The 27988-nt window shown below is 37.1% G+C and overlaps 2 protein-coding genes across 4 annotated transcripts in view; both read right to left on the minus strand.

The window, feature by feature from the left end:
- LOC131438776 (RNA-binding protein Musashi homolog Rbp6) overlaps nt 1-27988 on the minus strand; it is a 1824137-nt gene that overhangs the window by 1196340 nt on the left and 599809 nt on the right. The gene's annotated exons all lie outside the window — the stretch shown is intronic.
- Nucleotides 25056-27969, minus strand: LOC131438775 (uncharacterized). The gene is made up of 4 exons (XM_058609028.1): nt 27057-27969; nt 26464-26991; nt 26098-26402; nt 25056-25755 (listed from the first exon to the last, which is right to left on the minus strand). Exons 1-4 carry the CDS (start codon nt 27694-27696, stop codon nt 25306-25308), a joined length of 1923 nt encoding a protein of 640 aa, XP_058465011.1. The 5' UTR covers nt 27697-27969; the 3' UTR covers nt 25056-25305.

A 27988-nucleotide genomic window follows, 5' to 3' on the forward strand; every position in this document is an offset into this window, starting at 1 on the left:
TATTCTGGTCGTATGAGAATGGTCGTGGCAGTCAACGTGTTAAGCATTGAAGAAAATAGAGTGATGGACCAAAATTTACGACGCGAATCCCTAGCTCCAAGCTCCAAGGCCAAGTCGCCATCGCTGATATTTTAACATTTCGATTTTAAGAAAAAAAAAACAGTCAGCGCGCTGAATGACTTATTTTCACCACGTCATTAATTTATTGAGGCGATGTAAAATATTATTATCGTTATTGTCGATGAACTTTTCGTCGTGTCGAGACGGATCAGCTTTCGATTGAAAGTTTCTTCAATAACAAAAGTTAGCTCACCAATAATATTTTTATTATTTTTTTTTATTCGGATCTTTTGCACTTAAGTTTTACGCGGCCGTTTAACAATTTTTCTTTGCTGGATCTTGTAATTTTTTTTCGTTGGAGTAGAAGCGGATTTCCCCAAACGTTTGGAAGTTTGCCTTTCTCATACTCAAACAGCTATTTTGGTCTATTTAGATACCTGCATGCTCCGCCATTCAACATTCGGTTTCAATATAGTTCAACAATTTGGTTCATTAATTAAAAAAAAATGATCTTGCTGAAAGATTTGATATATTCTGTCATTAAACTAAGTGAATCTGCAACAAAGTATACATTAAAAACATATGTCTGTTGTGTATTTAATCTCGCTAGTCCCGCCTTCTTGACTGAAAATGTTTAATGGTGCAAATATTTAAAGAGATGATCCTTTCAATTTAACTAGTGCATGTCATAATTTAATTCGTACCGTGTGTAGTTCTTCGACCAGGAATTTTGTTTACTTGGTGTCCGTCGGACTACGATTAAAATCTATGCGTGCAACAAGGTGATTTGAAACCTTAATTTATTTTTCTTCAACCGAATGAGCAGTTGAAGATTGTCATCAATGATAGGAGAATTTAATTTAGTTTGAGCTTTGGGAACTGAAAGATTTCTAGCTTCGATAATGTAATGATTCAAATTATCAATTGCTGTGTCGATGTCAGCAGAATTTTCTAAAATAGTTTCATGATCCACATGATTTTCAATGTGAGATCTGTAATCCTGGATTAATTATAGCTTCATTGGAAAGTCTGAATGTTACAGGAAGATGATCTGAGTCAAAGTCAGCATGTGTAATCGAATCACTACAAATGTGACTTTGATCTGTTAGAACCAGATCAATTGTAGACGGGTTTTTCACGGAAGAGAAGCAAGTAGGATTACTGGGATGAAGAACTGTGAAGTAACCAGCTGAGAGTTGATTATGAAGTATTTTACCATTACTGTTATTTTGCCCACAATTCCACTGGACATGCTTGGCATTTAAGTCCCCTATTACGAAAAATTTCGGTCTATATCTTGTGAGTTTTTGCAAATCGCCTTTAAAGAAATTTAATTGCCCGCCGGTGCATTGGAATGGCAAATATGCTCCAGCGATGAAATAAATTCCATGAATGGTTTTCAACTTCGATTCCCAAGCTTTTAATAACTTTAGTATTGAAAGAAGGTAAAATTCGATGTTTAATTTGCCGTTGGACAAAAATATCAACTCCACCACCCATTCCAGTAAACCTGTCAAATCGATGAACCACATAATGTGGATTACTTTTCAATTTAACATTTGGTTTAAGAAAATTTTCTGTCACAATGACAATATGGATTTTGTGAACTTCGACAAAATTGTAAAATTCATCTTCACTCGATTTCAAAGATCGAGCATTCCAATTTAAAATTTTCAAGTTATTATTTACCACCACTGTTAAATTTTAAATTCATTATAATATTATTTGCAAATTGCCATCCGATTTGAAATGCTTGAAAAAGTGATGAAGTCGAATTCATTCGAATGATCATTTGAAAAAGTTGATCTTGTGGGTGGATCATTTTATTTTCAGTTATATCACCTAAATCAACTTCATTTAAAGAAGCGAATGGCATGGAAGGAATATTTGTAGGTAGACTGCCATTAGAAGAAGATGATATGGCCGATCTACCTATTAAAAAATTGTTTTCGTTAGAAGATGAACTGCAAGGCGGTCCTGTGTTTTGATTATTAGAATTAGAAGAATTAAGTGGTAGATTTCTACCTGTTACACTAGCGTATCTGACATTAGAAGAAGTTGATGACGAGGTCGATCTACCTGTCAATAAATTGTTTTCGTTAGAAGACGAATTGGAAGGCGTACCTTTTTTTTTGTTTTAAATTCAAAGAAATAAGTGCCTTAGAAGAATTAGGCGTGGCATTTGTAACGGTTTTTTGATTTTCAGGTATGTTCTGTACATTTAGGGTCGTTGATTTGCCTTGTTGTCTAAGCGAACGAGCGTTCAAATTTTTTCCCTGACAGGACATTTCAAATAATTGGATTTATGATCTCCATCGCAATTTGAACATGAAAATTTATCAATGGTTTCATTCATTGGACAAACGTCTTTCGAATACGATTTACCACAATTCAAACATCGTATATCCATATGACAATTTTTGGTTCCATGGCCGAAGCCTTGGCAACGACGACATTGGGTTAAGTTTGCAACACGATTATGCCGTTTATAATGTTCCCAATGGATTTTAATGTGGGAAATGAAACGTACTTTTTCTAAAGTTTTCAAATTGTTTACATCACTTCGATTGAAGTGTATTAGGTAAAGTTCATGGGAAATTCCAGAGCGTGGTTTAGAAGTACCATTCGCTCTTTTTTTCATAAGTATTACTTGGGAAGGGGCAAAACCAAGCAATTCTTTTAGTTCATTTTTAATTTCATCAGTAATTTGATCATTTGATAAGCCTTTCAAGACAGCCTTGAAAGGTCTGTCTGATTTTATATCATATGAATAAAATTTATGAAGTTTCTCGGACAAATATCGAATAAGACGTTCGTAATCTTCCAATACATCAACCAAGACTCGACATTCTCCTCTTCGTCCGATTTGAAATGAGACTTTTACTTCCGGGAGAAAAGTAGAAAGCTCAGTACGGAATGCTTTGAAGTCGGAAATCATCACCGTCATTGGTGGCATAGATTGTTGTTTCTTCCCAGAAGGACAAGCGTCCATTTTGGGAATTTTCGAAGAATTTTCTTCTATGTCGCTACAATCGGATTCAGGAAGAATCTCGTAAATATTGTTAGACGGCATAGAATCAACGGAAGGGACGTCCGTCCGTTGTCTTTTATTTTTACATTCAGATTCTATAAGATCGTGAATGTTATTAGAAAAATGTTGAATTACGGATTGTGATTTATTCCGTATAGAGTTATTTTCAGCCTTAGGCTTGATGCCTTTCCGGTTGGACGCAGGCATTTTTTAAATGAATGAAATTTGAAATTAAATTAACTAGGCTAAATTAGTCTTCGATTAGACTCCTAGTTTGAAAAATTCTTGATAAAGACTGATAAGTTCGAAGAATAGTTCTTTGAATAGCTAGCCTTAAAAAAGGCTGATTAATTTCTTAGTCACTCAAATATCACTTTTTGTATAGCCTTGAGACAGACTGACTAATTGTTAGTCTTTAAAAAGACTGTTAGTGATTCAGGTAGCCTTGAAAAAGACTGAAGCCTTGAATCAATGAAACTCTAGGTAGCCAGAAAAAATTTCCAGGAGCCAAGAGCTATACGCGTGCGGTACGAACGACTGTTCAACACCGACTTGAAACCCAAAATTGTTTTTGATTCCCCTTTCATGAAAGGTCATTTCGCTGCAGTTTCGACCTTCAAATGTTCCGATCATGCACAGAAACATTGAATTTTTTAGGGGAAATCTACGAAAATTATACACTCAAGTCTTTTTTCATGCGGGGGATACGCTCCGCATAAAAAAATCGCATGAAAATGCGCATAACTTTTGAAATTCGCATAAAAAATAGCTTAGCTTTGAAAATTCGTATTGAAAAATCTGCATAACTTAGAAAATTTGCACACAAATAAACGCAAAATTTTGAAAATTCGCACCTACACTATGCTATGCGAGCTTTCAAAGTTTGCATTAAAAAAATCGCATGACTTGGAAAATTCGCATAAAAAAAATCACATGACTTTGAAAATTTGCCCAAAAAAATTGCATAAAAAGAAACCGCATGAAAAATCATATAAAAAGAGACTTGAGTGTACAATGATAATCCCAGAATCACGGCGTCATGACCTTCCCGACCTTTTGAGCCTCCCTTTGAGCAAACAAAAGCTTCATCTCTACCGGAACGGTAAACAAGGAAATATACCGTGGAGAATATCTGAAGAAGCGATTATAGCCATTCCTTCGCAACCATGACGTTTTATTGCAATTCTAGTGTGATTTGGCATCTTGCCACTATGCCAAAAATGTACTGAATTGGCAAAAAGCGAATGAAATCCGACGAATCCACCTAACTGCCCGAAGTGGCGACCTATCGAATGGTATTGGGCTCTTGTGGAGGGAGAAGTGTCTCAATTTGAACAACAAGCTATAACTATAGAATAATTTCGAAAATGCAGGACAAAAACATTTAAATCGGTTGCGGAGAAGTTTGCACAGAACCTAATGGCTGGAGTGAACTCAAAAGCTCGTAGTTTCTTCATGCAGACTAATTAAGTAACAATAGTAAATTTTAGGATGACAAATGATGCACGATTAAATGAAAAAAAATGCATTTTAAATCGAACTAACAGCACTTTGATTAATTCCAAATTCAATCTGTCCAGATTTTGTTGCGAACCAGCCTTAAGAGTAATTGGTGGAAGACATATAGGTAATAATGAACTGCAACTCGTTTTGCGATATAGACGGAGAGGCGTTCTTGACGATTAACGGAAAAAAAATCATCAAGCTATGAAAAAAGATGAGTTTCGTGTCCTGATAGAGCGTAAACGGTGAAATTGAATGAATTGCGGTACGGATTAGTCCACCATCCCCCGTATTCTCCAGACCTGGCTCCCAGTGACTATTGTCTATTTCCAAACCTGAAAAGGTTTTTCCAGGAAAAGAAATTTTCGTCGAACGCAGAGGTCATTGCAGAAACGGAAGACTATTTTGAAGGTCTTGAAGAGTAAAAAAGTTTTCATGGTAAAAAATCGATTTTTTTCTTTGTTAGACCCGGGACTTCTCATTCCATGTAGTAGTCAATGGATTGTTATGTCAGATCTTCAGATTATTTTCATTTATTTGAAGGTTAGAAGTCTTCGATTTGCATCAGCGCATCCGACACCGACAATACTTACGCGCATGGATTCGCTTTCCGAGCTGACCGCTAGTCACATTCACTCACCTGAAAGGAAACAAAGAAAAAAAATCGGTTGAAAATTAAGTTTTATTATATGGCCCGTTTCATGGGCACTTGTCAAGTCGAGAGTACTTTGCGTTTGCGCTTCATTTTCCCCATATAAATTCATGCACATGAAGGTGAATGAAAATTGCTGAAAAGCGAAACTAAAATAAAAGTGTCGACGTTTAGCAGCTTTTTTGCGGCACATTCTCGCTGCTGCTGTCCCTCATTCTTCCGAAGGAGTCCGCACAAAGGGTACAGGGGCTAGGGGGGCACAACAACCGGGCGGAGTTCTAGTGACTAGTGACGGGTGAAACAGGGAAAAAAATCAACTTTGTTTCATACGAAAGTGCAGCAAAAAAAAATACTTGTACAGGAAACAGGAAAGTTATAGCACGGAGGAACGGGAAGATGACGAGCGCCAGAACAATCCAGTCATGCAAATTTAAATTGGACAAGAAGAGACTGGGGCTACGGCAAAAAGAGTTGTTAAATACAGTGAAAAATGTTTATTTTTTCTTCGCTGGCCGAACAGGCGAAAGCCAGGTTCCGCTCTTTTTTTTTCTGCATGATGGCTCTTTTCAGTTTCAACTGCATGACTATTTGGTGTGATTTTTGCCCGGCAGGAAGTTTTACTCCGCGCTGCTGTACGTACTGCCTGTCTACTAGTTTGTTGCTGCGAGGACGAGGAGACGACCGGAGAGAGAATGTGTGTGTGTGTGTGTTTCCTCACCCGGTCACCGAGGAGAGTTGAGGAGCACTGGCGTGAGCACTCTCGAGTAGTAGAGGTATGGCATTGCATGTTGTTCGGCTCACTTTCTGCTCGAGGAAGTTCATTTGAATGACCGGGACCTCCTAGCTGTTGGCAGCTTTTTGACACCAACCTGGAAGGGAAGGGTAGGGGAAAAGCACTCGAATTTATATGGTGCAGGATGTTTGTGTTAAAATTTTCATAGCGTGCTTACTGCTGCGATTGGATTGGATGAGATGTGTCAAAAGTTATGGCTTTGAACACAGCCCTTCGGAACAGTGAAGGTTCCATTCGTCGACGGAGCCCACAATGAAGTGAGCTGTGTTACACTTTATGCGGTTTCCGTGTCAATTTATTTGTGCGTTACAAAGCGGGAGTAGTTTAATTGCATTACCGGTCGCATAATGAACGCAATTTTCTTTCGATTGGTGCCTCATTTCATGCCATCAAAGAAGTTCCCCCTTTCGATTGCGTGTCCAACGATCATCCTTTATACAAAGTTTAGTTTTTCTCTTTATTTGCTGTCACACCATTCGAACGCGTTCATCAGTCACTTTCGCTTTAGTTGATTTAAGTTTTGCCCCCACCGTCTCCGTAGCAGTCTGGAATCCGGTTTCTAATCGGCCTGTGGTGACAACCCGGGACAATTGAATTTTCCCAAGGCAGTTTCAATTACTTCCCTCCTGCCGTTGCCCGACCGTAATGGCCCGATTTCTGCCCGATTATTGCAGTGGCAAATCCCTTCAACTACACACCAGAGCGACTGCGGTCGACCCTTGTGGCGATTGCAATGTAATTAAATTTAGAACCGCACACCAGTTCCTCGGCGGCCTCGCTGGTTCCCCTCTCCGGTGCAAGAGTCCTAAGACGATTGGGCGGTGATTAAAGGTGCATACAAAGTGAAACTTAACGATAATCGGTGCGGAACGGCACCTCGGGGGCGGGAAAAGCCAGAGAAAAACTGAAGACGGTAAATGTGCCAATTGAAACAATAGATTAGTTAATTAAGTACATGAAAGGTACCTTGGCGAAATTAGTTGCTGATGCGCCCAACCTCCCCCCCATTTTCGATAAGGTCAACTTTTGACTCTCATAAAACCACCGTAAAAAGGTAGCATCATAGATAATAAAAAGTTAGGAAATTTGTAATCTTACACCGGGATCGGATTTGCAGACTAAATTCGAATGGAGTAACAAACAAGTGCAATGAAAATTTACGATTCGCGCACCTGATTCCCGTACCCTTCCCCTCGCTTCCCTTCCATTCCCCCCGGGGGGCAACTGCCAACAGTGTTTCTAATGGCCATCACCTTTCATTGTGCATTCGGGCTCCAATTTCGCATTTAATGGAATTACACTTTGGTCATAAACGTGCCCAGCGGAGTGTTCTAAAACTTTCATACCGAGCAAACAGTGAAAGCAGTAAACAACCCGACGAACGTTCGTCCCTTTTTACCACCGGTTTGTCAAATTCGGTTGCGTTTATTGGCTTTTCCTGTTTCCATTATCAAACTTTTTATTGCCGTTCGGTACGACCTGGTAGATTCGGTAAGCTCAGAGTATCCACCGGCTAGGCGGCAAGCTCATTATGGTCACACACACTCTCTCTCTCTCTCTCGCTCTTCACGGGCAGCAATCGATGGCAAGTGCACCGGTTTAACAACAGTTTTGTTTTTCGTTTATGATTATGGAAAAGGTAGCCACGCGGCACGACTGATTATGATTACTTACTGTCGGAAATAGGCCTTTAAATCGTATGGCGGAAACCCTTTTTAGTTACCATTGAAAATTTAAAACATGAAAACAGAATTACGTAAAGTAACTGAATTCAAAAAAACGCATTCTTTAGTTGACCAGTGTCAATATTCACTCAAAAAAGTGCAAAATCTCTTCGTCTTTGAGTATCAGCTGATAGGATTCCATCGGCACGTTACCCAAAAATCCTGATTTAGCCAATAAAATCACAATAATTATTTTATCCCAGTAAACCGACATTATGACCCATTGAGACGTCCTTCGACACACTTGTAGTGAATTCAGTCTATTGTCGAGTACTCATTCTGTTCCCTGGTGTATAATAATGGAGGATTCAGCCAAACATGTACTCGCAATGCGCTTGCGTTCGTTTTTCCAGCCCTAAATAAATAAGTGCGAGATCCACTGGCAGGATATCTTTCTCATTTGCAGAATTCTGCTCGCGCACTTTCTCTTTCCGGTCGTCCAGTACAAACTTATGTATTATTGATATTGTCATTTATTCTACCCCAGTTTCGTCCTCCATTTTATGTGCTTTTGACTCTGTACTTCTTCGTAAGATCGGCCGCTGCATGTTTTATCGGCAGTGGAGTTTTGACCAACACTCAAAATCTCTATCTCACGGTGTAATAATCTACAGCACCAACAGCCCCATAATATTTCTCAACCTTTTTTTTAGTTTTTGTTTCTGATTTCGGGAGGGACCAGGGCCCCCCGCTATCCCCCTTCTGGGTACGTGTCTGTAGGTAATATTTAAAATATTGAAACCGTTAAATCATTTCAAGTAAAGAAGTAACGATTCCTTCATAAATAGAATAAAACAATTCACTTGGATAATATTTATGCTCGATTTCCTTAAAAACTAGGTACAATTTTTTGTACCAGCAGATTTTGTCAATAAGTGACTCTTCAATATTTCAAATTTGGGATGCCAAAACTCTTGTAACAGATCGGCTGAAAAGTTCGTATCGTTTCTATGAGAGGGCGCCACTAGAATTAAATCCATACCATTTTCAGTTAGTACCAACCTTCAAAATATACGTGTATAAATTTGACAGCTGTCTGATTATTAGTTTGTGAGATATTGCATTTTGAGTGAAGCTACTTTTGTTATTGTGAAAAAATGGAAAAAAAGGAATTTCGTGTGTTGATGAAACACTACTTTTTGATGAAAAAAAGTGCCGCCGATACCAAAAAATGGCTTGATGAGTGTTATCCAGACTCTGCACCGGGCGAAGCAACAATTCGTAAGTGGTTTGCAAAATTTCGTACTGGTCATATGAGCAGCGAAGACGATGAACGCAGTGGACGTCCAAAAGAGGCTGTTATCGATGAAAACGTGAAAAAAATCAACAAAATGATTTTCAATGACCGTAAAGTGAAGTTGATCGAGATAGCTGACACCCTAAAGATATCAAATGAACGTGTTGGACATATTATTCACGAATATTTGGATATGAGAAAGCTTTGTGCAAAATGGGTGCTGCGTGAGCTCACAATCGATCAAAAACAACAACGAAAAACCATGCTGAAATTGAACGAATTGGGCTTCGAATTGCTCCCTCATCCACCGTATTCTCCAGATATGGCCCCCAGTGACTTTTTCCTGTTTTCAGACCTCAAGAGAATGCTCGCTGGTAAAAAATTTAGAAGCAATGAAGAGGTAATCGCTGAAACTGAGGCCTATTTTGAGGCAAAGGACAAATCGTACTACAAAAATGGTATCGAAAAGTTGAAAGATCGCTATAATCGCTGTATTGCCTCTGATGGCAATTATGTTGAATAATAAAAACGAATTTTGGCAAAAAAAATGTGTGTTTCTATTAAACGATACGAACTTTTCAGCCGCACTGTTAATGCTTTTCATTACCTATAACATACAAAAAGTAACACATATAACGCTTCCTGACACACAAAACTTACGAAAGAGTAACGGATAACGTCTCGTAACGCAGGTTACAAACAAATACGCATGTAACGCTTTGTAACGCCTATACCTCACGAAAAAGTAACGCGAATAACACTTCGTTACGACTATAACTTACAAAAGAGTGACACATGTGACACATATAATTTACAAAAAAGTAACGCATGTAACGCTTCGTAAAGGCTATAACATGCAAGAATGTAATGCATGTAACGCTTCGTAACGCCTAAAACTGATAAAAAAGTAACACATTTAACGCTTCTTAATGGCTATAACTTACAAAACGCTTTGCAGCGTCCATAACTAACAAACAAGATACGCATGTAACACTTCGTAACACCTATAACTCACAAAAAATTTACGCATGTAACGCTACGTAACACCAGTAACTTACTAAAAATTCACATATGTAACGCTTCGTAACGCCCATAATTTAAAAAAAGTAACGCATGTAACGCTTCTTAACACCGATAATTTACAAAAAAGTAACGTAATAACTTACTAAAAAATTCGTAACGCTATAACTTACTAAAAAATAACGTATGTAACGCTTCATAACGCCTATAACTTACAAAAAATAACGCATGTAAAACTTCGTAACACATGTAACTTACTAAAAAATCACATATGTAACGCTTCGTACAGCCTATAACGAAGTAACGCACGTAACGCTCCTTAACACCCATAATTTACAAAAAAGTAACGTATTTAACGCTTCGCTGCGCCCATAACTAACTAATAAGTTACGCATGTAACGCTTCGTAACGTCTATAACTCACATAAAATTTCATAATGCTCCGTAACGTCATGTAACGCTTCGTACAAGGAATAATTTACAAAAAGAAACGATGTATATAACACTTCGAAGCACCTATAACATACAAAAAATAATGCATGTAACGCTTCGTAACACCTGTAACCTAATAAAAAATCACATATGTAACGCTTCGTAATGCCTATAACGAAGTAACGCACATAACGCTTCTTAACGCCCATAATTTACAAAAAAGTAACGCATGGAACGCTTCGTAACGCTATAACTTACTAAAAAATAACGTATGTAACGCTTCATAACGCCTGTAACTTACAAAAAGTAACGCATGTCGCGCTTCGTAATGCCTACAGCTTACAAAAAGTAACGCATTTAACGCTTCGCAGCGCCCATAACTAACATCAAAGATATGCACGTAACACTTCATAAGCCTATAACTTACAAAAATATAACGCATGTAACGCTTCGTAACACCTGTAACTTACCAAAAAATCACATATGTAACACTTCTTAATGCCTATAACGAAGTAACGCACGTAACGCTTCTTAACGCCCATAATTTACAAAAAAGTAACGCATGTAACGCTTCGTAACGCTATAACTTACTAAAAAATAACGCATGTAACGCTTCATAACGCCTATAACTTACAAAAAGTAACGTATTTAACGCTTCGCAGCGCCTAAAACTAACTAACAAGTTACGCATGTAACGCTTCGTAACGTCTATAACTCACATAGAACTCCGTAACGTCATGCAACGCTTCGTACAAGGAATAACTTACAAAAAACCGATGTATATAACACTTCGAAGCACCTATAACTTCCTGAAGGAGCCCGACTCTTTGCAAGCGTATGAGTAATGTCAACAATGTGTGCGTAAAAACAAATTCCGGCGCTTCTTTTCCTGATTTTAATCAATAAATCTTCCATATGGTTGAAAAATAAACCAATCGGATCATTCTGCTTAAAATTGCAGTTCAAGAAAAGCGAAAATCTTAGTCTAAAACTCTTCCGCTTTCCTTAAAACTGCTCGAGAAAAAATACTCCAGTCTCAGCTTACATCCACTAACACATTTGATTAGCAACAAACACATTGCCATATGGATTTCCTCTTGCGTCGCAGTTCACGCAAATTTACGTGCAAGAACGTTTAATATTGTGTCTAAAATTCCATAACATAAAAATTATTTAAATAAAAAAATGAATACTGATAGCGAGCGCCGCGACTTGAACCAAGAACCATTGGATCGCAAAGCGCGTTGTTAATCGACTGAGCCACAGAAGCACACATCTGCTTGGCTGGTAAAAGAGACATTTAAAACCAGACAGTCGCACCTGCTAGAGGAATGCAAGTTATAGTCGAAATCAGTAAAATTAAAGCTAATCTAACATTAAGACATTACAAATGAAATTTCCCATCATTTGACAAATTAGATCTTTATGAATTATATCGTATGAGGGATTAAGTCACCTGTAAAATTCAAATTTTTTTGGTGTGAACGAACCAAATAAAATATACATACACTGAGCTAAATTTTTCTTTTTCACATTATATGATATTCTAATGATTTTGCACTATTAGCATTTCCAATAATAGTTACAAGATGTGTTCAACATCATGTCAAATATATGAGATAATTTTATGAAACATACAACTCTTCTTAACGTTATTTTTACAGGATTTCCATATAACGAATGAAATTTCCAGTCTGAATCAAATTTATTGGCGCGTCTTATAACCATTACTAGATATTCGCATATTATATTCACTTCGAATTTATTTAAATAGGTTCATATATACCATATGACTAGTTTTATAAAATTTATACATTTATATATATATATATATATATATATATATATATATATATATATATATATATATATATATATATATATATATATATATATATATATATATATATATATAACTTTCAATGGAGGTCATACGAATAGCAGATAATTGCCAACTACTACTTTTCCTTGAGGATTCAAGCTTTACTAGTATTCCATTCGGTAAGGGAACACCTCATGATATTTGCGAAAGAGAAGTGAGATCCCGAGACTGAAAATAAAAAAAAATTAATCTTACTAGACAGATAGAGTAATGAAATGTACCGGATATATATTTCATGGTCCGTTAACGCATATCCTTGAACGAAGTTGGATGAGCTGTCTTGTCAGCGATTTAAAATTACATTGAGATGCGAAACTTCCTGAAAAAAATGGTCTGGAGCAGGAGGACACAACTATTCACGACTTTCATCGGAATTCCGTATAAATTATATGGGATATTTTTATAACTTTCATTATGATAACGTCCATTTAGATTTGACGTACACATTAAATAAAGATTATAAGTTTCCATATAATTTCTATGAATTATATTTTGCATATGATTCATATGACAAATCTAATGAATATAAATAAGATTTTCATTTCAGTGTAATACACAAATTACCAACACAAGTTAACTTGTTTTACTCTTGATCCTTAAAAGTAATGCGTCGTAATTCGTTTTCCGCGAGTATCTGATGCTTATAACTCATATGATTTGTAACCCTGAATTTAAAAAATTATCGTATAAAACACTTTCTAGCTTCTTCAACTTAACGTAACGCTTCCCATCTCACGATAATATCGAGCGGAACGCTTCGTCAAATGGAACATTTTGTCCATATTGGGGACGGATATAGCGTAATAGGGTCAGAAAGTTGTTCTAGCCCGAAGAGACGAGCGACCTTAAAGTTAGAACCTCTATAATCGAAACAAAAAAACTAAACTACTATTTTGAAAATTTAAGTGCAATTTCATTGGTCCGAATTAAATTCTGGTCAAATTTGTCGACGAATCAAAAACCCATTGTAAAGTTTGTTTTAATCAAGCCAATGGATCCCTTTCTTATTATCGTAAGTTCCTTCGAAGACAAAGTACAGTACAAAGTACAAAGAATTCTTAATTATTAGATGAATTGTACGTAACAGCAGGCTAAGTTTGTCGAAATGTTTTCGAAAACAATGAGCGCAATCGTTGAAACATGTAGTTTGATAAGGAGTGTATCGAAAATAAGCTATCCACATACATTTGTGTTGTACGCATGTATTTGTGATGGTTTTTATGCTCAGATCACAGCATGCTGTGCGTTTGGCTGTCAGCTTTCGTTTGTTTACTTGTTTGTGCGGTTGAAACTCTGCGTTTTCAAAATGTCGCGTATTGAAAATGAAGTAAAAATTAAAGTTCTGGGCACATGGTTAAGTGAGAAGGATATTACTATGCGAAAATTGGCGAAGCGGTTTGGAATTCATCATGCCAGTGTTAAAACCATCATTAATAAGTTTGGGGAACACTATTATTTGGATGAGCTACCAGGAAGAGACAGAAAACCCGGTTCTTCCAACCCGAAACTGGACCAGAAAGTGGTATTTCTAATCATGAAGAACAAATCAGTGTCAATACGTGATTTGGCCAAAAAAGCAGGAACGAGTGTCGGAATGATCCAGCGTATCAAGAGGCGAAATCACCTGAAGACCTACAAGAAGCAGAAAATCTCGAAACAAAGAGTAGAACAGAGGAAGTGAGCAGCAACAAGGGCCCGGAAATTGTATTCGCGTCTTTTGCAGTGACCGGATGCATGCGTTTTGATGGACGATGGGATTTATGTAAAGGAGGACTCAAAAATCCTTTCAGGTCCACAATGCTTAACTGTCGTTGTAGGGAAGGATGTGAGCGATGCGGACAGGTCGATTCAAGTAGAGAAACTCGGTCGAAAGATACTGGTATGGCAAGCAATGTGTTCCTGTGGTTTGAAGTCAACAATTTTTTACACTACCGGAACTATAAATGCAGAAATCTATCGATCGAGTGACTCCAGGAGAGATTGTTGCCTTTATATAAGAAGCATAGTATACCTCCACTGTTTTGGCCGGATTTAGCGTCGGCTCACTATGCCAAAACCACTCTCAATTGGTTTCCGGAAAAGGGTATACATTTCGTTGAGAAAAATATCAATTCACCCAATTGCTCTCAGCTTCGACCCATCGAACGTTACTGGGTAATAGTTGAAGAGGGTCTTCAAGACGACTAATAAGGCAGCTGGGAACATGCAGGAGTTCAAAAATTTTTAGCTAAAGCGTCCTAAAAATGCGATGCAACACTTGTCCGGAATTTGATGAAGAGCGTTCGATCAAAAGTTCGAAAATTCGTGAAGGAATAACTTAAATTTCATCCGGTTTTCATTATGCTCAAGTTTAACCTCGTACAGTAGAAGATCAATTTTTAGTTTGAATAAAATATCGTTTTTTATTATAATTTGAAAGAAAAATTTGTGGATAGCTTATTTTGCGATACACTCCTTAAATACTTGCAGTAGTTCGATTTGAGCTGCTATTCTCTGACGAAATGAAGACGTAATTTAAAGGATATGTGATGGATAGTGTTAATCATACTCAAAGTCATTTAATATTCGATTTTTCACTAAAAGTATGAATTATTATATCGAGATAATGACTACAATAAACTGAATATTTAAAGAAATTTAATAGTTTCTTGTGTTCGTTAGCTTCACCAAAAACATAACTTTCTGTTATTAAGTAGGTAACTCGTAGTCTCAAGTGTCCAGTTCCAGTATTCCTTTCTGATTGGGAAAACACTTTTAATCATTGTACCGAAGAGCAACTACCAATAACAAACGGCTATTGCAATAATAATATGCAGCCAGGCGTATAATGAAAATGCCTTACGGCACTCTAGACTTGCCATTTTCTTCTGCCCGGCCCAATCAAGAACAGCCAGAATTTTAATAAATCAGATTGCAGCTACGCACAAAGGCTGGTTGGCTGCTGGGCAACTAATAATGATCCTACCAATAAAACACCGTTCAGCTGAGGGCTCCATAAAATTGTGATTGTCGGGCCAGATGTGACCCCCCTTCCCGCTTCTACACGGTCAGTTGATAAACGCTAGCCAAAGATCACCAAGTGAGGGGGTCACGGGTTTGGTGGGGTTGGTTTAGCTTGTTAGGAAGTAAGTTATTGAAAATCGTCAATCAACTGAGGCACGGATTGTTATCTGACCCTTCAACTCTGATGGTGCAAGTTAATAATCTGCTGTCGTATGCATAAAATTAATTGACCAAACGCCCTCCCGTGCAGAAGTGGATTTAATTAACCACCAATTTAACGGCCCCGACCAGATTAAGAGGCTAGATTGAAACAACAAAAAAAAACACCCATGTCACACATGCTACCGGATATGTCGATCTTATCGGTTATCACACACACACACCAACACACGCCATCAGTACACAGGGATTCCAAGGGATTCCAGGTGGTTTGACAAACGAGAATGGACATAAGTTATGCAACGCATGCTACGATGGCAAATTGAATCCAGTGAGTTCAGTTCATAAAACAAATGTATGTTTGTGTGTGTGTGGAAGTGCTATCACTTCTACCAAGTGGCATCAGGGCAAAAAATATTGAAAACAAAAAACCGTTTAAAACATTACCCCCACTCGCAAAGCGGCTGGCTGCTTGTACCTTGTACCTCTATTATAGTTGGTAATTGTCACGCAAAGCGAAGGAAAAAGTTTGGCCGCACTAACATTGCCGAAACGCGACGGTCGTCATGTCGTCAGCAGCAAGGAGCACATACTTCACACACCGCGTCGTTCCATCGGTTCAACTGTGGCGTGTTTTGTTGTTTTTTTTGTCGTTTTTTTCTGTTTTTTTTTTTTACACAAGAGCAGGGACAGCAGACAAATCATTTACTTTGTGAGCGGCTGTCATGAAAACACATTAAAAAGAAGTCTGTTTGACACTTTGATCGGCGCTGTGGCAAATGTAGCACTTATGGAAATGACATTCATCGCCGGCCGTCGTCGTTTGAACTGTGCGGAGTGTGGGTTTAGGTTCGTCCACCCGGAAGATGAATTGGAGTGAGATAACGAGCGATGGGTAGTTATGATAATTTCCAAACATAGGTTGTTAATATTTGGATCAATAAATTTCGTGCGATTATTTGAATTTGATAAATGTTTTAATTCCAATCCAAACTGTCACCATCACCAAAGGGATGTTTTTGATTGATCGTAGACTATCAGATTCCAGGGCAAAGTTGCTGATTTTCCCGAACTCGAACTTTTACCTTAAACCACCGATAGATTGGTTTATTGAATTTTGCCGCACGAACGACAAACTCACTCAAACAAACAACATAAATCAAAATCCCTTACCAGTCATCTTTTCGGGCAGAAAACCGAAAAGCATGCCATGCCGACAAACGACACCAAACTTTTGATTGCTTGGATTTGCAAGTTTTGATTGATCTTCGAAGGTACTGCGCAGTGCGCGTTTCGTCTGCACACTGATTTTTTTCCTACATATCCCCGGTTAATCCTTTTTCCGCTTCGGTATCAAGTGGCGAGAAGTAAGTTAACCGACACACCACTTGCTTGCTGCTAGAGTTGTAAGTCTGCGTGCGATGTTATCCCATCGAAACGACCACAGAATAATAATAAACAAACGAGAAGCTTTCGTCCTTCTGCTTCAAGTTTGTACAATCGTGCAGCAATCCACACAGGGTCGACCCTGTGGTGAGTTTCCCCATTTCCGGGTTGCATAGCCAATGTAGTTTCGTTTTTCCACCGTAAGGTGTTTGAAGAGAGTTTTCCTTTGATTCCTGGAACGGTACGACGAGAGCCCGGAAGCTTTCACTTCACTCTCTCACCTAAGATGGGAAGGGAAAAGTCTGTACTCGTGAGTGCTCCACTTGTTCGATGCTGAAGCGACATCTGCGAGAAATTCGTTGAACTATTGTCTGTGACGTGTTGTGGTGAAAGCTTCTGCTAGAGAGGAGAAAATTCACCACAAGCCAGAACTGTTTTTCTGGTGTCAGATGGAAATATTTACGTTCGCCCTAGTGCGATTATGTTTATGAAGCGAAGCTTCAACTACAGCTCAAAACCGATCACGAGAAACTACTTCATGCAGTGCTAAAATATGCACCACATTAATGCCTCGAATATAATTATGCTAATCCGGGAAACCGGGTACTAATTAAAACGACGAAAATCGACGTTGATTGTTTGTGTTGATTCAAATGTCGCGCCTACTTCCCCAATATGGGAGGCGAGCATTTGTTCGAGCAAAAACTTGAAAAGTCGAACAACATTAAAACAGTGTTGAGGCCGAGGTGACGAAGATAACAACAACAACAGTAACCACTGACAAACACGATGAAACAGCAGAAGTCACCTCCCTGAGCAGTAGGCCGGGCTCGAACCGGCGTAAATTTCCCCGTAAACTCATCGAGATGTGGTGGGGGGGGGGGTGGTGCGAAAATGAATGGAATTTGTGAGAAGGTTCGCGCTAATTGCCGGCAGGCCTAGCCCAGTAATGTGTGCGACTTTGCGTGAATGTGTCAGACAAATATCAGATTAACCAGTTTAGTGGTGGGGGAGCGTTGTTTTTTCGTCTTTGATCCAACGATCTCGCACTGAGTAAAAATGAAGTCGAATTTACAATGGACAGCTAATTTATTCACTTTTGGAAACTATCAGTTTTTTGGAATGATATGGTATACGAAATTGGAATACCCATGCATCGGAATTTGTTTTTCTTTTTTTTCGGAAAAGACTGTTTCGTTTCATTCTAGTTTTAGATAAAGTATAACCAGTGTAAGTTCATCAAAAGCTGACAGACAAAAGAACACCACAATTGTCGGTAAATGTTTGAAGTACTAAATTTCTGTTTGAGCTGTTAGTAGAATGTTCTCACTAATAGTACTGTTGTTGTACCGTTGAATTCCACTATGTTATATCACGTCATTACACTCTCACAAAGTCACTATTTTCACAGTAACTATTTTTCCGAAAGTGTTCAAACGTTATAATACAGATACGTATTTCGGAATGCTATTTGCATCCTTCTTCAGTGTATCGGTTTTATAAGTTTATTGAAAGAATGCTGCAGTGAAGTTCCTTTTATACAAACGTAAGTAGGTAGAAACGTAAGTAGGTAAACCAAAAAAAAGGAACAAAAAAAAAAAAATGAAAGGTAAAAACAGGTAACAGAAAACTGGAAGAGTTAAGTGTTTTCTATGTTTGTTTTTATCTTGGATATGGGTAGTAACTGGAAAAGCCAAGAAGATCTATTCCCTTGGTCTCGGTTTAATAAAGAGATGGAGTTGTTTTTGAATATTTCTAAACTTTCTGCTGAATCTAATTTCCATGGATTGGAAATTTGTCTTAAGATTTTTATGTCATTAGTAGTGAGTTCATGATCTTCAAAAAAGGCATGTTCTGCTACTTTTGACTTGAAGTGATGTGGTAGTCCCTTTTCCAATTCTTTGGATGCTTTCGCCATTTCTGAGATATGTTCCTTGAAGCGAATGTCCAGTGTTCTCTTTGTTTGTCCGATGTATATTTTATCGCAATGAGGACACGAGATTTTGTATACCCCAGACTTTTTCAAATTATCTGTAGGATCTTCTGTAGAACCTAGTAGAGTTTTCAATTGGTAGTTCATACTGCTGAACACTAAATCTAAACCATATTTTCTTAGTTTTGATTTTAGTGGGTGTGAAATGTTTTAATTGAAGTCCACTGATATTCTTTTAAAATTTTCAGAAGTGGGGGTCAAAGTTGATTGTTGAAAGTGATTGTTTTTTCAACAGTCTTAATTTTTTATCGAAGATGGATTGAATTGTATGCTCTGGATATCCATTGAACTTTCCAATTTCGAAAATAAAGTTTTTCTCTTTTATCGCAGCATCTTTTCTAAGGGGCAAAGATAGCATTCTGTGAATCATATGGTGGAATGCTGCCATTTTGTGTTGATGGGAATGATTAGAAGTATTTGGTATGACACGGTCCGTATTGGTTGGCTTCCTATATATTTCGAAAGTTAAGGATTTTGCCTCCCGGACAATAAGAATGTCCAAGAAAGGTAAACTGTTGTCTTTCTCTTCCTCATAGGTGAATTTAATATTTTTATGTAAATTATTAATTATTTCTAAGAAGTTCGATAAATCGTTGCGTTTGATGATGCAAAATATATCATCTACGTATCTCCACCAGCGATTAGGTAATAATCCTTGCTTATTTAAAAGTTCTTCAAGGTTTGCCATGAATAATTCACATAAAAACGGGGAGAGTGGATTGCCCATTGGTGCCCCTTGTAATTGTTTATAAAATTCCCCTCTGAATTTGAAATAATTTACATCCATGCAAAGCCGGGTTAGAGTAAGATAAGACCGTACTTTGCATTTCCATAAACTACTACTATTTTGTTGAAGTAACCAATCTTCCAACAGATTGATTGAGTCCTTCACTGGGACACTTGGGAATAAGGCGGTTACATCAAAAGATACCATCATTTCGTCATCTTCGATTTCGCCTGAATTCTGAAGTTGAGTAACGAATGCCTGTGTGTTAGGAACTGATTTACTGAAGAATTTTTTTGGCATAGATTGGAATTCTTTTACTAGCCATTTGGATATTTTTTGAGTTGGGGCCCCTACTGAAGAAATGATTTCCCTTATTTCGTTACCAGGTTTATGAACCTTTGGTAGTCCTTTTATTTTGGATAAAGAGGGGTTAGAAACTTTGAGACTACTGAGATTGATATCGAAGTTTGGGTTGCATTCATGAAGAGTTTTATCTACTTTTTTAATAATATCTGGAAGGGGGTCGGCTCTTTGTTTCCTATAAGGGCCGTCATTGATTTTTTTAATTATCAGATTATCATAATCTTCTTTATACATAATTACCACTTTGTTTCCCTTATCAGCCTTAACATAAAATACAGGCTTTTCCCGCAATTGTTTCACTATTTCTTTATTACCCATATTTTGTTGATTTTTCAGTGAGGTATTTTTAATGATATCAGCTACAATAGTTCTGGCATCATTAATTTGAGAAAAAGAAAGATTACAGTTATTTAGGCCTGTTTCTACGTCTATAATAACTTGTTCGAGATTTACTTTAGAAGAAATTGCATAATTTAACCCAAGATTGAGAAGTTTTGTTTGTTCGTTGGTAAAATTCTGAGATGACCGATTGATTAGGAAGTCTTCTGAAAACTGTATTGGAGGTTTTGGGGGGCGGCGTGCGGAATTTTTGAAACGTAAATTTTCGAATTTCTTGTGAAGAAGAATTCGTTTTCGCTAAAAGTTTTACAGGTAAAGGGTGGGAGATCTTTTTCTAAAAATATTCAAAATAAAATTCAACACGAAATTCTGAAAGAGAAAACTAAAAAATTGTTTAGCATTCTGAACGTGAAAACTTTGGAATGTTATAATCTTCATTTAAAATTAGCGAAACAATATCCCCAAGGTTTCGAAATTTTCCTAAGCAAAGTTAAATTTGCAGAACACTGCGAATCTGAGCGAAAACGAATTCTTCTTCACAAGAAATTCGAAAATTTACGTTTCAAAAATTCCGCACGCCGCCCCCCAAAACCTCCAATACAGTTTTCAGAAGACTTCCTAATCAATCGGTCATCTCAGAATTCCTTTGCTTTAGTTAGGTCCGAACGAGCGGGAGCGTCATTTGTGTTTATTTTAAATCAATTCCAATAATAATATTATGACAATTGCAGGGATTGGCGAAATGACATTCGGCGAAATGACCCTTTAGGCGAAATCATTTTCAGCGAAACGGCTTTCGCCGAAATGACTCTGACGCGCACTAACTATGTATGGTTATAAACCATGAGTATTTTTAATTGACTATAATGAGTAAAACACATTCGTGCGTATTGTTTGAGACGATCAGTTTAGTCATTAAATTAATTTCAAAGATTCTCTTATAATTGATTTTCTCGCCTGAATTCGGAGCTTAGTTTCAAGTTTAGAATTTAGTTTCAGAATTTAGTTCTAGATCACAGGTTCAAAATTGAAAATTAAGACTCTGAAACTGAACCCTGGTTCTAGACTCTGAAACTAAATTTTTAGAACTGGTCTCTTGACTAGATTTTTTAACTGAATTTGCTTTCTTAGTTTATTTTCGGAATTCGAATACAGAACTCAGATTTAGTATTTCAACATCAGGATTCTGGAACAAATTTCAAGATGTGAGCTTTAAATCTGGATTCTGGAACTAATTTTTAGATATGAATTCCCAAGTAGCAAACATTAATCTAGCATTGTATTTCTTCAATCTTCTCGCTACGATTGTGCGATTGAAAAAGCGCGGTTTGCTAGTATGATGCGCAACAAGTTTCTTGTTTGATATGTTTCATTACAGTAATATTTGTTAAGTAGAAACCGAAAATCAAACTGCTCAAATAAACTTATTGTAGAATCAGTTAAATAAACCGATGAGGAACTTAATTCGTCTAGGGTTTTGATTTGGTTTCTCAAGCAGTAATATGACAGATTTTCACATTTGTTACAAAAAACATGTAGAATCATTTGTCATACATATCTAACATGAATAACTGTTCTGTGGCAATTGTGAATCATGTCAATTTTGTTTTTCAACAAAATTTTGTGAAAGAACGCTAAATTTCTAATGAAACAGATGTTAATCCAAATTTCAAAATATGCTACGGTTCTCGGTACGACGGTTTGAAAAAAAAATCGTATCAGGCGCCAAAATTGGTTATTTTGTGCTGATGAATTGAATTCTAGGGAGTCTGTACTCATGAATCATTTGGTGATATACGAGGTCTGTTCAAAAAGTACCCGGAATTCTCATTTTTCTAAAAAAATATTTATTTATTCGTCTACATCTATATGGTCCCCTTCAAAGTAATCCCCCTAGATATAATACACTTATGCCAGCGTTTTTTCCAGTCTTCGAAACACCCCTGATAGTCACTTTTTGTAATGCTCTGTAGCACTCTCAGCGATTCTGCCTGTATCTCTTCAATCGATGAAAAACGCTGTCCTTTCATGGGTCTCTTCAACTTTGGGAACAGGAAAAAATCACACGGAGCGATATCTGGTGAATAAGGAGGTTGGGGCATGATTAAAGCGATGGTAATGCGTTTGTTTTTTTTGATCAAAATTCAGCAGTTTTTGAACGAATTTTGCTGCCACTCGTTTCATGCCCAAAACATTTCGCACACTTGGTTACACTTTATTTCATTTTTCACGCAAAATTTAATACAAATTCTTTGACTCTTCAATTCTTCCATTGTTTAAACTACCAAAAATCGCCGAGCTCAAAAAAACACGTCTACACCAGCCGCTACAAGACAGAATGTAAACAATGAATACATCTGAAAATTTCACCATACCTTAGGGACATATGTACCAACACAATAAAAAAAAATGTTGACCACCGGACTCTCCAGACGCACGCAATTAAAAAAATCCGGGAACTTTTTGAACAGACCTCGTATACCTGACAAATTATTGAAGCGGATCATTTCACCAAAAGTCGTTTCGCCGAAATCTCGAATACATAATAAAACTGAAAGTTCGGGTTAGTCATTAACATATCTATTTGGTTTTATACCTTCTGGATAATTGATGTGGCGCAGTCACACAACTAATCCAAAAAGGCTTGGCGGCAGAAAGCCGCCAAGGCGACGCCAGCTGAGTCGTTCGTCTTTTAGGCATCAGTGCATAGCAGTTTATGTTGAGCTGCTAGCGCGACCTGACGTCTCAACATAAAACGTTTCTACAAAAATTATTCAAGTCTTTTTGCATAATTTCAAAAGTTCGATTGTAGGAATTCTGCGAAATTACCCTGATCTCAAATTACAAGGGTTTGACGATCAAAAATTGATCAGTTTCAACTTGATGCATTCTTTTCACCGTGAATTTAACATTCTCACCCCTTATTTTAAAAATGTAGCAATGTTCAATATCACGTCTACTGTTTGATTTTGAAATTTGTACTTTCGTTGCGAAAATGTCATCAAAGCGCAGGAAGAATCATGTGCTAAAAATATGCTTGCGCATCGTGAAACTCCGAACTACTAAACTATTTCCCCGCAATTCTAAGCTAACCAAACATTTAATTTCAATAGTTTACGAACTGTACATACGCTTAACCGAGCATTAAATGCACGGAAAAAAGGAAACATTTTCCAGAGTGAAGAGCGATAAACTTAACTACCCGTTGAGTTATGAAAATTACGATTCATAATCAAAATCGTGTGAACTGTCTAATTATTTCATTACGACGATTCCGATCTCATCAAAAAGCATGCATTTCTTTTTTTTTTGTTCTGTTTTGTTTTGTACCCCACTTGCAACTCAATTATCACCGGCCACATGCGAACCCAGATCACGCTATTCCAGTGTTCGCCGTTTAGGTAACGATCAACCGAGAAATCTCGTGTGTGTGCTTCAATTAGCAGTGCACTTTGGTCACCGGCATGCACTTTTACCTCAGTACCGACGTGACGGCGGCCACCGCCGGGATCAGGAAGCGGTCGTTTTGTTTCGGTTCCATGCACCGAATGGTTCGGGATTGGGGGCTGCTAAGCAAAAGCAAATGCAAAAGGCTGCGATCTCACACCCCTCGCCGAGATATTGACTTGGCCGGTCCGTGATTAGCACGTGCTTCGGTCGATTCTCCCTCGGCTGCAAATCATAATTATTCATGACATGCGAAACTCATATTCACGATTTTGCCCCTTTTTCGATGCCCAACCCGGTGGCCGGGCTCCGAGGGTGTTTAGTGCTCCTTTTTAAGCTTCCTTTGATTCAGTTTTGCTTACCCTTGGATTAATGGTTTTTATGTCGGTGGTTTTCTTTCAAACCAGAAAAAAACACCGGGTTGCTGTGTTGTAAATGAAAACGTCAAAGGCGAGCCGGTATGTGGATGACGTTCAGCAATAATTAATTACACTGATAGCGATTTTGTGTTCTACACTGCCGTTGTATGGCTGTGAAAACGGATGCCATTATTCAGAGTTATAAATATTCATTTTCAATGACTGAATAATATGCACCTTCAGTTAAATATTACTGAGCATCTCTTCTATGCAAGTCGCTGGATTACTATGATGAATATTTTAATTTTGAAAGGGATCCGAAGTACATTCGGCTGGGGTTTATTCATATTCACTATGAAATGAATACACTGTTCAACTCATCAATGAAGAATTGATATTCGAAACAGTGCACTGTTGCTAGATTTGAATTTGTACTAGTGATCATTTTTTTCCATCTGTGCTGACTTTCTAGAGAGGTTACATTAACATACGTCAATGTGTAAGAAAGTAATATTTATTCTGTTGATACATCATTTTCGTTTCCGGTAGAAGGCAATAGTTGATTAATTTGATGTGTAGAGCATTTATTTATCTACTCTTCATTGTCTCAATACATTATCGTTAAGTGGGACGCTACTTTTTTCGATTGATCGGTTATCTTCAATTTTGTAACGTACGGGGTAGATTTCCTTTCGAGCTGCAAATATTTCTAGAACATTACACATTTCCATATGTACGTAGACGTTCTAAGAACAGAATAAAACGCACCTTTGCAATACAATGGGTTGCGTGCGTGTATTTTTGTGAGAAAATTTTTTGAAATATTCACCTGGTTGCGATTTTCTTGTATGACAAATAACCTTACTTTCAACTTGAAAACAATTTCAGATCGTCATCATCAACTCAACCAATTGAATAAATAAATTGACAATATTATGAAGTAAAATGAAAAATCGAAAATTTCTTATGATTTTTATGGAAAAATATTCTGAAAAAAAACTTGAATAGATGGGGATGGGCATAGCGAGATGAGTATGGGTCAAGTTTTCCATACTTGAGAACCAAATGAGTATAAGATTTGAACCTTCATAATCGAAATAAAAAAGCATAGGTGCGTTTCGGAATACACTCATTTTTAGACAATAGTTGAAGAAAACTGACGGAAAGCTTATCTTTTCGAGACAATTTTATTTTCCTTACTGGGGTGACATTATTGTGTCAAAAAGACTTCTGTTCAACTTTACAAGAAGAATGTTTCTCAAATTTTCTTCGCTGATTCCCGAGCGACGATCGGTCATGATCAACGGCAATGCGCTAAATGACCTTTCCACTGACACTTGGTTTGAAGGTGTAGCTAGAACAACCGAGGCTACGGCAGAGAGTTCAGGGTGTGTGAGATGTCTATCCATCCAGTGCTTCCACACATTGAATGCATGATGTTGTCTAGGTTCTACATCAAGAGCTTTGAGTTGCTGTAAGAATTGTGTTCTTTCCGTTGTTCCCGAGGAGGTAGCACATTCGCCGAACATTGCTGTGATGAATGAATCGAAATCATCTTTCTTTGTGGACGCTGATATCTCCAAAGCTGTTAACGGAGTACTCTTTTTGTACGAACGAATCTTGTTGTACGTTTCAATCACGTAACTCTTAAAATTGAATGGATTGTAAAAAATATATATATATGACTTAAGCACGAATTTCTTTATCTTCAATATAAAAAAATTCGTGCTTAAGTCATATATATATATATATATATATATATATATATATATATATATATATATATATATATATATATATATATATATATATATATATATATATATATATATATATATATATATATATATATATATATATATATATATATATATATATATATATATATATATATATATATATATATATATATATATATATATATATATATATATATATATATATATATATATATATATATATGACATGAAACATTTTTCTAATCCTACCTGTATCTGCTCTTTTTCTTCTGCTTTAAATAAATTTGATCCCATATAATTCAATCGAGGATCCAAATAAAGGGCCATTTTGAAAACTCGTGAATGGCATAGATTTTTCAACCGATTCGTTAGTGCTTCTGTCAATGGTGTCGAGAAAGGATTATTTAGTTTCGATACTTCCATTATAGCCATGAGCCAGTGCAAGTAGAAATCTGGTAATGAAACATGTTCTGCCTGCATATTTACAGTGCATGAGTATAGAGGCTTGAAAGCTTGCTCGTAATTTTTAATAAAGTCCCACGAATCATCAAGCTCTTAAATAAATGTATAATTTCGTACAAGTTGAACATTAGAAAACTTATACTAATAGCTTACCTAACTCTGGGAACTGTTGTGCCAACTGTTTGAAAAAACTTTCTTGCTGAAGAAAACTCAGCATCATTCTATAAATTCCTCCCCATCGGGTCTGTCCCCAAATTGGAGGATATGTTGCATTCGACAAAAAAAAATTTGGCTTATATTTCATATGCCTATTTTTTTTTGCAATTTCAGTAACTGCTTTCACTGAAGAATTCGATTTGTCAACTACATCCAGTATAGCTAACTGTAGGGTATGAACAGCACAACGAACCAGATTTAAATTTTCTTGCAGTTCATTGCTTAAAGCAGATGTGAAGTTATGTAATTTTTTATCTTCTTCTTCAGTATCGTAATCATCATTTGAACAAGCGGTCATTAGTTCTACTTCTTCCTTCAGGTGACGTACCGTTGCCAACATGTTGGCCCCATTATCACACGTGATAGAAAATATTTGATCAATTCCTACTCCGAAGTTTTGAATTATCTCCAAAATTTTAGTTTTTAAAAAACGCGCTGTCTGACGTTCTTGAACTTCTATCATATCTGGAATAAATTTTCCTTGTATTTGTGATTTAATAATTTATTTGCTCATTTTTGTGAAAACTTACCCAGGGTACGGATTACTATCACGTCATTGATGGCATACTGGGCATTTACGCCTACGATATGACGATTTTGCCGAGACGCAGAATCAATTTTAAGGCTGAGTAATCTGTTTTGCATTTCTGAACTGATTTGAGCGCGAATTCTTTGTGAAATTTCTTTTAGAAAAGCTATCATGTTGCCAGTATTTATGGTAACACCAACAGCAGACGCCAATGGATCAATTATTTGCTTGAAACCATCCCATTGGAAACATCGCAGCGGAAGATTGTGAAATGTAATCATTTTCAACAATGAATCCATCAAAAGCTGCTTGTCGATAGCCACCATTCGCTTAGCAATAACTCTCTGTTTCTTCATTGACACCTCTTGATCTCTAATTAATCCGTTTGTCTTTGCGAATTCAAAGTGTCGGGTTCGGAAATGACGGATGAAGTTCTGGATGTCAATTTTTTCCTGCGCATACTGACAGTCACTTCCGGCGTCAATACAACATGAAGCTTTACCATTTGTGTGGCCAATGAACCTAAGTGCAATTCCGGCCAAAGTTGTTTTCTCCTTATTTCGTTTCTGTCCTCTATTTGAAACAGGTAAAGCCGTTGAAGTTTCATCCAATGTGCACATTTTTTCGACAGGCTCAAGCATCTTCGAATATAACACCGTTTATATAGAATCAAAATTTTCACTGAAAGAAATTTATTTTATTCAGATGACGTTCTTCAGTTAAAATATTCAGCGTGAACTATGATTGAAACCCGCATATGAAGAGCATATGAATGCATTTCTCGATGCCTGGTCTAAGTATCATTATTTAACTGTTTCAAATCAAAGCAGTCTCTGTATTTTCGCTTGCTGAAAATGCTTGAGCAATGCATGAACGAAAATCAATCAATTTCGTTATTCATTGATAGTGTTCGAAAATTGTTGACACTGCCAT

The sequence above is a fragment of the Malaya genurostris genome, chromosome 3 (assembly GCF_030247185.1).
Source record: "Malaya genurostris strain Urasoe2022 chromosome 3, Malgen_1.1, whole genome shotgun sequence".
NCBI classification, from domain to species: Eukaryota; Metazoa; Arthropoda; class Insecta; order Diptera; family Culicidae; genus Malaya; species Malaya genurostris.

Coding starts and splice junctions, on each gene's coding strand:
- LOC131438775 (XM_058609028.1), bottom strand. CDS start 27,696: ATGCTTGAGCCTGTCGAAAAAATGTGCACATTGGATGAAACTTCAACG. Junction 26,992..27,056: donor GATAGTAATCCGTACCCTGG/GTAAGTTTTCAC, acceptor AATTTATTCCAG/ATATGATAGAAGTTCAAGAA. Junction 26,403..26,463: donor ACAACAGTTCCCAGAGTTAG/GTAAGCTATTAG, acceptor CATTTATTTAAG/AGCTTGATGATTCGTGGGAC.